The sequence below is a fragment of the Hylobates moloch genome, unplaced genomic scaffold, assembly GCF_009828535.3.
Source record: "Hylobates moloch isolate HMO894 unplaced genomic scaffold, HMol_V3 SCAFFOLD_14, whole genome shotgun sequence".
Classification (NCBI taxonomy): Eukaryota; Metazoa; Chordata; class Mammalia; order Primates; family Hylobatidae; genus Hylobates; species Hylobates moloch.
The window spans coordinates 95,260,933-95,274,732 of record NW_026652289.1 but is presented as its reverse complement, the minus strand read 5'-3'; the positions used below and the strand labels follow the sequence as shown (position 1 = coordinate 95,274,732).

Genomic DNA, 13,800 nt, shown 5'->3' with positions numbered 1-13,800 from the left:
GCATGAAGGCTTAGGTATGTCTACACAGCCTAAGCCAGTGCACGAAGCCTAAGCCAGTGCATGACATTGGATGAGGAGACAGGGTATGTCTACACAGCCTAAGCCAGTGCATGAAGCAAGCCCCTCCAGGGCTTGACATTGGATGAGGAGACAGGGTATGTCTACACAGCCTAAGCCAGTGCATGAAGACTCCTCACCTCCCTTACCTGGCATCATATCCGCAGCCACATATCCCTTGACACCAGCCCTTCCTATTGCATACTTAATGGTTATTCCTGTGCTGGACTGTTAGTTAACTTTCTAAGGACAAGGACTGGGTCTTTTTCATCTGTATCAGCCCCATGCCACCCATGTCCCCTAAGCATAGTGGCCAGTTGCTGGCTGGATAGGTGGGTGGGTGGGTGGATGGACAGATGGATGAATGGATGGTGTTCTGGGTTGGTTTGCTAGGAAGCAGACTCTGAGATGGAGGTCAGCAGCATCCACAAGGTTTATTTGGAACTTCTCTTAGAATTAATACCTGTAGAAGGCAAGGGAAAAAAGGAGGAAGGGAAGGGAGCAGGACCGGGCAGAGAAGCTGAGCTACCATGTAGACCCAATAGCCTCAGTTGAGCCCATGGGAACTCTGGAGCTAGAATGGCTGGCTCATCAGAACTATTCTGAGTTGGAGTGAGAGGCCAGGTCTTTATACTTTTACACCCCCAAAATAAGCAGTCATTAAAGGCAAGCCATTTCAAGGAACTAGGTATGACCTTGGGTGAGGCTGTTCCCTCCAGCTGAGGGCTTCTGCAGGTAGCACTACCAGCCACTTGTGGAGGAAGTCCTTCGTTCCTGAAGGGGAGTCCGTGCAGCACATGGCAGTGGTCACCACAGGTGGCCTCCGCAGATCTTTAGGTCTGTTTACTAGGGGTGGCAGGCCTGTCTACCAGCAGAATTCAGGGGATAGTTGTTGAACTGCAAACTTTGTCTAGACCTCTTTGGGGCAGTTTCAGTTGCCAGATTAAAGTGGCCATTCTAGACCTCATAGCTCTGAATCCAACTATTCAATCCACACAGTTCAGTAGATGCCGGCTGATCAGTTGTTTTGTGTTCAGAGTGGTGCCAGGTGCTGTGATAATATACAGAAATGCACTTAGATGTGCTTCTGCCTTCCAGAGGTTTGTAGCCATATTGGGGAGAGAAAACCCACCTCAAACTGGGTTTGTAAAACTGAGCAGCACCAGCAGTAATTGGTGCAGGATTTGGAGCATAGGGCAATGTGATTTGGAATTCTAGTGGGAAGGCTTCTTGAGGTGAAGACTGAGTGTATATGAATTTATACATGGAAAGCTATATTTCCTATGTTATTTTTCTCATAAAAAATACAATACTTGCCTTTTTATTTGTCAACAAAGCTAAATTATAGTCACACTTTCCATTAGCATAGTTCCCGAACTGGTTCATTTCCCTCCAGCTATTACCCTTGGCTCCCATTCGAATTCACATGTAAATCTCTATAAAGACACTACATAAATAACTTTGTTTTGTTTTTCAGTCACTTGGCTTCCAACTCTTTATGTAAAATGCCTGTGTAGGTGGATGTTTGGGCTGTATTCTATACAAATATAGAAATAAAAGGATAGAGAAGAAGAATTTAAAAGACAAGTTTCCTCTAAAAATCCAGCCCAAAAAATCATATAAGGAGAGCAAATATCCCCCCGCTTCGTATATATATATTATATATATTTTATATATATTATATATAAAATGCTAGAAAATTATATATATAAAATTATATATATAAAATGCTAGAAAATTTTTATTTTATTACATATCAGAAATGCTCTTTTTAGGCAATGGCATGGGACAAATTCTGAGTCTGCTTTAGAACAATCTTCACGTTCATATTGGATTTCCTAAGCATCATTGCCTGGGAATAAATTTGAGCCTGTTCATGGAAAATCTACAAATGTGCAGACTATAAAAATGGAAGGCTTGGCAGCACAGAAAGTGCTAGACACACCCTAATAGAAACCAGTATTTTGTAACTCAGTTCTCCGGGAAAAAAAGGAGACACTTGGTGGTGTCCAATATTGCTTTAAACTGTTGAAAAACCACAGGGGCAGCCACTGGCTTCTAGGTTGTGTTTCAGAAGTAAAATGTGCTTTCTGGGAAAATATTCTGGCCATGAAAGGAAGCATGTTAGCCATACGTAGCTTCATGGAGACTCCTGGTTTATATTTTTGTAGTAGAAGCATCCAGTTTCACATGAGGGAGGAGATTCTGGAAGGAGCTGTTGCTAGTGAGCACACACGTCCCACGCTCCTGATTTGGAGCCTGTGGGTTATGCTGGGAAGGTGGGCAAATACGAAGTCAAATACGGGAGGTAGGTGAGGGGGGGCATCTGCCCAGCAGGCCTCTGTGGCAGCTCTTTCCTGCCACAATTGAGTCGTGGCTCCTTGGTTTCCTTTGGATAAGACTGAGAAAGTGAGGGTGGGAAGACTGGGATTGGGGGTTACAGGATAAGAGAAACCAGGGTTTAAGAAGTTGTGAGCCGGGTGCAGTGGCTCATGCCTGTAATCCCAGCACTTTGGGAGGCTGAGGCAGGTGGATCACCTGAGGTCAGAAGTTCGAGACCAGCCGTCTCTACTAAAAATACAAAAATTAGTTGGGCATGGTGCTGCATGCCTGCAATCCTAGCTACTCGGGAGGCTGAGGCAGGAGAATCGCTTGAACTCGGGAGGCAGAAGTTGCAGTGAGCCTAGATCGTGCCACTGCACTCCAGCCTGGGCAAAAGAGAGACTCTGACTCCAAAAAAAAAAGAAGTTGTAGCAAAACAAGATGAGAAATAAGATGGCATGATCCTTGCCAGCCCAAGGTCAGCCCCAGAGGGCTGTTACTGAACATAAAAGTATAATGATGTCTTACTTTTTATTTATCCTATATTAATTAAGCACTTACAATGTATTCGGGACTGGGTTAATTGTTTATATGGTAGTTGATCCTTATACCAGCCTTCTGGGCTATGTACTATAAATAGCCCCAATTTATAGAACAGAAAACCAAACACAGAGAGGTTAAGTAACCTGCTCAGGATTGCACAGCTTGTCAGTAGAAATGAAGCCAGTCTAACTCCAGACACTCTTCTCTTGCACCAGGTAGACTACGTAATTAGATTCTTGGATGCCACCAGGCTGTCTTGCATACCCCACACAGCTCCCACGGTTCCCAGAACCCTGACCGTTAGGCTTCCTCTGTTAGGTGAGGGCATTCTGCCTCCACAAAGGCCTGCTTTAAGCTGCAGACATTCCCTGCATTAGCCCAGTAACAACATGGAGGACTGGCTGACTCCGGATCCAGATCAGGGGATGGTAAAGGGCGATCTGTGAGGGAAGATGGGAGAGTTGGCACAAAGCCACTGCTAGGGGGAAGGCCCTAGAAGGACACTGCAGCCATGGGCTTCTTCTGGATCACATGGGCCTGGTGAGAGAGAGAAGAAGGTTTGAAAAGCAGAGTTAAGAGAGATACCAAAGTCAAATACACCCTTTTTCAAAGTGTGCTTAAGCTGGATCCTAAGCCCTTTTTTTCACCCCAGCATTTAGAATCATTTCAGATTTACAATCCCCAGGACATGGTGACCAGCAGGACTTGAGAAGAGAAAATTCAAAAGGTGAGAGTGCAACATAGTGAAAAGAACTTGACATTCAGAGCTGGATGACTTAGGTTTGTGTTTCAAGCATTGTCGCTTAGTTATTGCTTGTCAGTAACATTATTTTCTGACCAAAAAAGTGTAAGCTCATGGTAGAATATGTGAAAACAGTACAAGGAAGAAAATTAGATTGAGTCCTAAGAGAAGACTGCACTATTCCAAGAAGGTGGTCCAAAAGCAATTTGAAAAAGATGTGAGAGCTTTATTTAGGGAGAGAGGAGGGTTTAAAAATAATGAGAGTCCTGTTTCTGAAATGTTGACCTGGGATGCTAAAAACATTTTGTTCCACTCTCAGGCAGTGTTAGAACCAGAACTGGAGGCCAGATACCGTGGCTTCTTTGTGTTTACCCCAAAACATGTAATTAAAAAAAAAAAAAAAAGAATCAGAGCTATTCCAGGTATTGAGATATCAAAAGGACTTTTGCTGTTTTTCCTTCTGACACCTTCTACTGTGTTCTTGCCACTCCCTCCCATCTGCTGCATTTCCTTTCTTAGGTTTCTCCATCCTGGGCCCATTTGCCACAGGTCAGACCAGTACAGGCCCACACTAGCACGTTGCCCAGGGGCCTCCTTCTCTTGGGTCAGGCCCACTTCTCTTTCTTAGTCAGAAGAGCCCTCCACAAAGCCCTCAGAAGATTAACGCATTTTTTTTTTTTAATACTTGAGAGGCATTTGGTAGGTTTTACAGATGCCCAGTGACAATTGCAAAGGTTAATTTACTTTGAGCTTAAATAGCTACTAGCTTCAAGAAAAGGTTTATTGGCCACTAGTTCTCCAAGTACATTTTATCTTTCTTTAGATTGACTTTTTTTTATTGTAAAGAAACTGGCATGTTTGTTCATCCACGTTTGGTCTCTCTACCTTTAGGATTTAACTTCATAATTTGCTGAGTCAAACAAGGCAGGCAGAGCTAAATTTATACAGGGTCAACTTTTAGAGAGCCCACAGCAGTATCTGGTAAGTATCAAACCTGAATTCTTGTGACTCTGTTTTTCTTTGTTTCTAACGTCTCTGTGTATAATCCTGGTTTCCCTGTACCTTCTTAGTTGCTCCTCCTGCATCCCTCATTAATACCTTTTTCCTACCTGTGTCCCCTAAGATGGAGCTCTTGCCTTGCTTTTTTCTGACAAAATACTTTATTAGAAAAGATCATCCATTCTTATAACAAAAGCTTTAGCTTTTGGGAAGCTAAAGACTCCCAAAGTTGTACTCTAGCCCAGTCTCCTTTCCTGAGCAAGACTCCTGTCTTCTAAAGGCCCCGGACCCCTCTTCCTCACTGTTTAGGAGACACCCCAACACACCCACATCCAGGCCATCACCTTTCCCTCACTTTTTCCCAACTCTGCTGGTGGCCTTGACAGCCACTAAGTCACTCAAAGTTAAAAGACTGTGAAATCATAGAACAGTGAAAACTCTTCCACACATGTTCTCATAGCAAAACCATGACGTGGGTAAAGCAGGTATTATCATTCCTAGTTTACAGATGAAGAAACAGATGCAGAGAGATTAAATTATCCCAATCATAAAGTAAGTGGCAGATTTTTGCTATTTAAAACTGCCCAGGGCGGGGGCAGAAACAAACCTAAATAAACAACTTGAATATTCAGTCAAATATTTATGGAATGATTAAATACATAATGACATTTCCACACAGTGGGATATTATTCAGATGTTAAGAAAAGTTAATTTGAAAAACATTTGATGATATAGGGAAATGTTCACATTATAACATTGTCAAAGAAGGCTCAATAATCTGTGATCCCTGTTTTTCTGTATGTACGTATATACATAAATGTGCATACACACACACACACACACACACACACACACACACACACCCCTATACATCTACCCCTTCGTATATGGAGAGGGAGAGAAATCTCCCCTCACATTCACACACATAAACACTTGAGATTCTTTGTTAATGCTTGAGCAAAATAAACCACTCTGTGATGAGTGCATAGGTAATTTTAATTGTCTTCTTTGTAGTCTTCCAGATATGTCTTCAGTGAGTACATGCAGCTTTCAGCTGGTAATTTGCTTTTATAAACAATAGCCAAGTGAGCTGCAGTGCCTGTTCCCCAGCTCATCCTCCTGCAGGCTTGTCCCAGGCCACCTCCGTCCTCTCCCTTGAAATTTGCTCTTCCATCAATTCCCTGTGTTCCAGTCCTCTGTGGCCCCCCTCACTGGCTCTGCCCAGCCCCCTGCCTGGGGTGATCCAGCCTTCTGCCCTGTTCACCCCCTGCCCTAGCCTCAGCCCTTGCTTTCTCTGGTGCCTCCACCCCCATTACCACCTCCTGCTCTGAGCCCACCTAGCCTAGCCTTTGTGGGCCTCCATGCCATGAACAGAGGGTCAGAATAGTTAACGAGCTTGAAAATATGAGGCCTACAGACTGGCCGAGGGCACTGCAGCATCCCAGTCTAAATGCACCCATGGGTGAGCCTGTGGACTCAGCCATCTTGGCTGTCTTGAAACTCAGCATCGCTGCTGCTTGCTGGCTGGCAGGGGGTCCACCTGGCAGCTCTGACCCGCATGCCCTCTGCAACCCTTCCTCTGTCCTTGACCTCTATTCCAGATATGAGTGACATTCACTTCCCACATTTTCATTCACCTATATTAATTTTGTGTTTTTATTACTTCTTAAATTAGAGGGGGAAACAAGGACATTTAAAAGTCTGTTATAACAGGATTGTTAGCTTTTAGGAGGTATTGGTCTGCCACCACCACCGTTAGTCCATCATTCCAAAAAAATTTATTATTGAGGAGTGGTGTGATATTAAATATAATGTGAATCTATTTCTGAAGGAATTAGACTGAAATTTAATTGAAGATTCCTTGTGCATCTTGAAGCTAAAAATAAGAGATCATACGGTGGCCCCAGAATTCCTTACTCCCCTCTAGCCTCCCAAGCAGAGGGAGCCCAGTCAGGAAGCTTCCAGAAAAGGAAGTGCCCACCATTTAGATTCACATTTAACAGAATTTTTAACCCAGTTTTAAATTAGCCCCAGTCACCCTTAATAGTTGGTATTCCCCATCAGCCAGGATTTTGTCTATCTTTATTTACTTTCTTGGTTTATATTATGAAAAATGATTTATCCTTACTCCTTTTCAGGTATAAAATTATACAGTCAGGTGCCGTGTAATGATATTTTGGACGTGATAGTAGTCCCTAGGCTTACAATGGAGCTGAAAATTCCTTGCACCTGAGGATGTTTTGACGATCTTGACCCTTTGTCAGCAGAGACTAATGTATGTGTTTTTCTTAGTTTTTAACAAAAAAGTTTAAAAAGTAAAAAAAAAAAAAAAATTTATAGAAAAAATCTTATAGAATAAAGATATAAAGGAAAAAATAATTTTTGTACAGCTATACAATGTGCTTGTGTTTTAAGCTGTTACTACAAAAGTCAAAAAGTTTTTAAAAATTTAAAGTTTATAAAGTAAAGAAGTTTCAGTAAGCTAAGGGTAATTTATCACTGAAGAAAGAAAAAGATTTTTTATAAGATTAGTGTAGCCTAGGTGTACAGTGTTGATGAAGTCTATAGTAGTGTACAGTCATGTCCTGGGCCTCCACATTCACTCTCCACTCATTCACTGACTCACCTGGAACAACTTCCAGTCCTGCAAGTTCTATTCATGCTAAGTGCCTTAAAGAAGTGAACCATTTTTTATCTTTTATACTGCATTTTTACTGTACCTTATACATGTTTAGATATACAAATACCATTGTGTTACAGGTGCCTACACTATTCAGTACAGTAACATGCGGTACAAGTTTGTAGCCTAGAAGCAAAAGGCTGTACCATATAGCCTAGGTGGTAGTGGGCTTGACCATCTAGGTTTGTATAAGTACACCGTATGATGTTCACACAATGACAAAATCCCCTAATAATGCATTTCTGAGAACGTAGCCCCATCAAGTCACTCATGACTCTATGTTGACTATGCTTTTTCACCCTTCCAGAAAACTCCCCTTATTTAAAAAAAAAAAAAAAAAAAATCACTCTTTCTTAGTTTTCAAGTTGAAAGCAGGAAAGTTCCCTTATTTAGTGCCTTTATGAAGGGACCATCTAGCCATCTTTTCTTATTATTTGCAAGTGAGTAACTATGACCACTGCAATTTTAAAAGGAGAGATCAGGGAATATGAGAGGGAGAATGATTGAGATAGGAGCAAATTGTTGGACAAAGGGAGCATTGTGCCCAAAATGATGGATAGCTCATCCTAAGACCAGCAGGCATGGTAAGCACAAGGGCTGCTACCAACCACCCCTACCCAGGATTTCTCCTCATCCTGGGAGGGAGGTCAGTGATGTGCCGAGACTCAGGGAATGGATGAGGAGTCCTGTTTCCACCCATTCTTAGTGTTTTGTTTTGTTTTCTGTTGTGTTGTTGTTAAAAAACAAACTAAGTAAAAAATAGCTCTGCCAAATTGTCATAACCCAATGAGAGTGGCTGAGGTCTGAGCAGTGTGTGAAGAGGGTGGAGGTTGGTGCTAAGACAGCACACAGGTGGAATCAAGGCCAGGTGAGGGCCAAGAGCAGCTGGTCAGTGGTTCAGGGAATCATGGGGCACATGATAGGAGTGCTGTAGGACAAGTCCATTCTCTCATGAGTCACTGAGTCCCGTCATGGCTGCCCCAGCTTTCTTGGGCCCTCCACCTTGGAGGGTAGCCTCTCTTAAGCTCAAAGAATCTAAAACTTCCAGAAAAGCTGGGCTCCCCCATGGGCCCTACCCATCTTGTCCACACTCCAGAAGCTCAATATCTCCTCCTGACCTCACCCTGTCCTCCCCATCTCCCTGGTCCCAGCTCTCTGCCTCACCTGGGATGTCTTCCCTTCCCTAGCCCATCTCAGGCCCAGATGCTCCTCTCTGTTTTCTCTGCCTTGGGCCCCCACCCACCCCCACAAGCCCTCCTGAGTGTTAGAGGGACTAAGGCAGTGAAAAATCCAAGTCTTATGGCCATTCCTGGAGTCGAGTCACGAAGCAAAAATCTTAAAAGCTTCCAGAGAGAAAAAAACAGGCCCTTACCAAGGTATATTAGTTTTCTAAATAGCAACACTGAACTTTAGACAACAATGATGCCCTGCCTTTGAATTCTCAAGACAAATGATTTCCAACATAGAGCTCTAGACCAAGGCAAACCATCCATCAAGCGTGCAGTTGGAATAAAGTCATTGTATGATATGTTAGATACCAAAAAATGACTATCATGTCCTCTTCCTGAGATAGCTGCTTACTCAGGCGGCAGCCAACTGAGGCCCCCAGGCCAAATCTGGCCTGCCACCTGTTTTTGTGTGTACATTTTTAAGTACACCTTACATGGTTATTTACACCTTACATGGTTTTCTACACAATATCCTCTATTTTGCCTTTTTCTCCTTTACTCTCTGGCTCTTTAAGGCAGTTTGCCGATGCCTGTGCTGGACCAAGTGCTCCACTGAATCGAGGACCAAATTAAGAAAAAGGAGTTGTGAGATCCAAGAAACAGGAGATGGACACAGGAGAGAAGGGGTAAAGAGTGAAGAGAGGACCCAGGATGACTGCGTGTGTCAGGCATCAAGAGAAACATGCCCAGACTTGAGTTGGGGGACAGAGGGCTGCCAGAGATATCTCCAAGAAAAAAAAATGGAAGCAGTTGATTAGTTGATGTGTTTGAACCTATTGAGAAGAACTTTCTATTCTGCTAGGAACTTTAGGAATGAATTGGCACTAGACAGATAAAAAACTAACCAGGAGATTAAAAAGTAGTGTTTAACTCCTGGGAAAGCAAGATGAATAAGAAAGGAAATGCAGGCATGGAAGTCATAGGACACTACACAACTCGGCTATGAATGATAGCTAAGTCATAGTAATGTCATCGCTGAAGTTTGATTTAACCAAATGTTGAAAGAGAAGCAAATTGGAAGGTGGAAGGAGAAATGAATGGGAAAGAAAGCTAAGTTTTCACCTTCTGTAGTAGAAAGTTAAAAGCAAATAAAATCAAGAATTAACAGTGTAAGCATGTAATTTAAATATAGAGAGGTAATTATTCATTGAAACAGCTAAAATAGTTTAAAGTATTTTGTCTGTAAGTAGCTAGCATCAGAGGTGTGCTGGGGATGCTACATTATGTTATAAGCCTCCCTTGTGGAATGACTTTTCTTTTTCTTTCTTTTTTTTTTGAGACAGAGTCTTGCTCTGTCACCCAGGCTGGAGTGCAGAGTGCAGTGGCACGATCATAGCTCACTGCAGCCTCGAATTCCTAGCCTCAAGTGAACCTCCCATGTTGGCCTCCAAAGTGCTGAGATTATAGGCATGAGCCACCATGCTCAGTCTGATTTGACTTTTTAAATAATTGTACCCTGTAATAATTTGAAAATAATTTTCTTAATAAAAAGAAAAGAAGTGACAGAGCAACCTGGTGAGTGATGTGGCAACCATTCCCAGGTGGGAGTGTCTCAGGCCCCTGGTGGGAGGACATGCCAGCTCTCATTATCATTATTGTTCCTGACATGAGTGTGAATGCATTTCAATAAAATGTCAAGAGTGAGAGCCATGCATTCAAGCAATGAACATTCTCTGTTTCAGTCCCTGGCTACAGTTGCCCAGATAAATAAGCCTTGGTCCCTGCCCTCAAGGAGTTCACAGACCAGTGGGTGATAAAATTCCTCATCTAGCTAGTGGATGATTGATTGCTCCACAAGGTGATAAGTGACAGGGCAGGTGATTGCAAAAAGAAATTGCCTAGAAGTCAGAAGTCATTCAAATAGAGCCCTGGAAGCTAAGCAGGAATTGGGCTGGGAAGAGAGTAAGAGGTCAGTGTCCCAGCACAGGAATAGAAAATGCAGAGGTGCAAGGGGACCCAGGCCTGGTGCAGGTGAGACCTGCCTGTGGCCTGGAGCCAGGAGCTTAGGGTTTGTAGAGGATAAAGAGAAGACAGATGTCAGTTCAGTGGCCTGGTGTGCCATGCTAAAGAGTTGTCTGGGCTCTGTCTTGAAGGTTATGGGAATCCCCTCGAGGCCTTTTCCAGAGGAGCAGCATCCTCGAAGCCTGCTGTCAGCCTGGTGTGGAAAATAGAACGGTAGCTGGGGTAAAGAGATGAGCAAGGAGACAGACAAGCATTCGGGGAAGAAACCATGAGGTAGCGAAAGAGAGGCAGAGGAAGGCAGGTGCATTTAAAGATATTACAGAAGCTGAGTAGACAGTCGGAGGCCTCATTAGATATGGGGGGTGAGGGAGAGAAATAAGACAAGGATGGTCCCCAGGTTCTTGTCTGGACACAGGCCGGTGGCAGAGTCACGTATAATACAAGGAGAGGACTTCAGGAGGGTTGGAGAAAGGAGCTGAGAGAAATGTTGAATGTGGAGGGGGAGCGGTCAGGCAAGCAGTTATGGATGGGAGAGTCCCCTGAACTGGGGAACATATGGGGCAGGGGTCAGTCCATGGGACAGGGGTGGCAGCTCACACTTGGGAAGTGTCTAGCGAGAGAAGAGGACCCTGAGTGAGCTCCGGAGGACACCCAGACATGAGGCATAGACAGAGGAGGAGGAGGCCTGGAGGAGGCTAACGAGGGCCAGAAGAGGTGGGGCTAGGAAAGCAAGACCAACAGAGGGTCCCCTCCTGCTGGTGGCCAGGTAAGCCGTGTGTATCAGGGGTGCCCTCGGCGTTCCAGGATTACAAGTAGTTAGCATATCTGCCCCCCGGAAACAGTCTTTAGAACCCCCCGCCCCCACTTATATGTGTGACAACCGAAAATGCCCTCCCGTGTTTCCAAACACTCCTCAGGGCCAATTACAAGATTATTTGGTGACCTTGGTGAGAGCAGTTACCATTGAGTCTGTGGTGAAAGCCAGGGAAGAAAAAAACCACAGCTCCTCTGTCCTGCCGTGGCCATTCCCTCCTCAGGCCTCTTCCGGGGCTGCCCAATCGCTATTTATTTTTTGAGGTTTAAATGTATATTATTGAGTTCCTAGCACATGTCAGGGACGCCACGGTGAACAGGACGGTTAAGGTGATGAAGAAGTTTTTTCTCCTTAGTTCAGCTAAAACGGGGTTCTTGTCACATGACCAGGAAAGATGAGGCCCGCAGACACATTGAAAGGTGAGGGGAGCAGAATTTATTAAAAGAAAGCTCTCAGAGAAAAAAATAAGAGGTCCTGCTAACAGGCTTCCACCTCACAGACTGAATTCCAGGCCAGCACACTCGAGCTGAAGAGGCCAGGCTCCTCCCCCTGCCAAAGGCGCGAAATCCCGAGGCTCCGCCCCTATTCCCCCAGTGCGCATGTGCGCATTATTAAGCGGGAAGCTGTCGGGGAAGGGCGGGCAGAGAGGGGCTGTTCTCCCTCTGGGTTGCGGGTTTCATATGGGACCGGCAGTCGGGTCTTTCAGCTTTCAGGCTGTTTTAGGCTTGAATGGGATGTTTTGCAAGGGACCCCTTGGCTGTCTCCTGTCTCTGTCAAAGGTCTCCCCTCTCGGAACTGCCAGGGAACAAACAATTGAAGCCAGGTGGAGGTTCCTTGACTAGGACCCCTTGCAGAAGATGGGAGCGGGGTGGGCAGCAGGGCGTGCTTGGCTTAGGGAGGAGTTGCGCTGAGCAGAGCGGGATGAGAGGCTGAGGAGACAGGCGGGGCAGCTGGGATGTGGGACCAGCGGGAAGAGCTGGCCTTGAGGTTTCGGACACGAGTCCCACCCACAGCTACGTCAGCACAGGGCGGCCTGCCGGGGCCAGGGGCCTGGGGGCCTGGCAGTCTGTGGTTTGGTCTGTGGGCACTGAGGCCAACACAGGAAGAGGCCTTGGGGAGAGCCAGCATGACGCCTGCTGACCGCACGCTCTGTGGCGAGCACAGGCCAAGGACTGACAGGAGGCTGAGGTCTAATGGAGGAGTCAAGGGCCCCAGGAAAACAGGGGAGGGAGCAGCATTTTGGAGGGAAGCCACAGACAGGGAAAGCTGGAGGCTCCAAGGTCGATGCCCCAGGTGTTACAGAGTGAGAAGGAAGCAGGAGGATTCCATTTACGAAGAATGGCGGGAGCAGAATGGGGGGCGGCTGTAATCCAGCACGGGAGAGGAGGAACGCGGAGGACCCCTCCACAGGCATCAACGCACATCTGATGCGTGCCCAGATGATGACAAAAATTCAACTTATCATACTTAAGGGGTTACTATTAAATTGAGAAGAGAAAGCAAATTAGCAGAATCTTCTAGTCTGCTTTCTCATTTAACACCCAGAAACCATCAGTTAAAGAGATGGGCCCATGGCACACAGTGAGTGCACTGGGGGTAGCAGGGGCAGGGCAGGGCTGGAGGCCGGGCTCTGTCTTCCACTTCCTGCTGCCGGCTCAGTGGCAAAAGTCAGGACCAGGACTGGGCTTTCTCGTTTTCCCTGTATCCGAGGAGCTAGCTACTCCATGGATACACCCTGGCATCTTGATTGTACAGGACAGCCATTCTCAGCATCTTTGAGTGAACACACCTGGTGATTTGGTTGGAAAACAGTGAAACCTTTTGGTGGTACTTCTTTACGTTACCATGAAGTATAAAAAATTCTATTCTGAGCCATTTGTGGCCTTAGAGTTTAATTTAGAAAGGAAGCCTGAGAGAAAGTCACATTTCTGAGAAACTTCCAGGAAGTTAAGCCTCCACAGCTAGTTGGCCCCTCCCGTTACGTGATGTGAATGGGATTCCCCCTGGACTCAGAGTGGTTCCATCACAGTAGCGGTCCCAGCAGAGCTTAGAAGCCCAACCTCAGGAGCTCTTGCGGGTGTCATCCCACCTCCCATCTGCTAACAACATCCCTCAACACTGTCATTCCACAGGCCAGATATTGACCATGTCACCAGCAGATATTAAAAATGTGGCTTGACTTGTCTTAAATCCGTAAACAAAACCAGTTTTACTACAGAATATATGTAAGGGAGATTATAAGCAATATATTACATGTCCCTTTCCTGCTGTTCTGCATTCAGATTGACTGAAATCCAAAAATGTCATTGTTCAGGATTCATATTTCACTAAAAAAAAATCAAGTAGAACATTGAGGAAGCCGTAATGCTGTCTGCCAAATCATCTCCCATCCAGAAGTACCTTCTGGTTTCTTCTCCCTCGTGTGTTCTGACCTCTCAAGTACAGCTAACAG

General features: G+C 45.2%; 1 protein-coding gene across 3 annotated transcripts in view; it reads left to right on the top strand.

Moving 5' to 3' along the window:
- The window catches only part of TNFAIP8L3 (TNF alpha induced protein 8 like 3), a 48,429-nt gene that overhangs the window by 15,667 nt on the left and 18,962 nt on the right, over positions 1 to 13,800 (top strand). Inside the window, exon 1 of one of the 3 annotated variants that reach the window (XM_058427978.1) lies at positions 12,006 to 12,171. The exons of the other annotated variants lie outside the window; for them this stretch is intronic. Coding sequence (XP_058283961.1) covers positions 12,078 to 12,171 — 94 coding nt within the window. The 5' untranslated portion in view covers positions 12,006 to 12,077. Of the gene's footprint in view, positions 1 to 12,005; positions 12,172 to 13,800 lie in introns of those variants that run through there. 3 annotated transcript variants of the gene reach the window in all.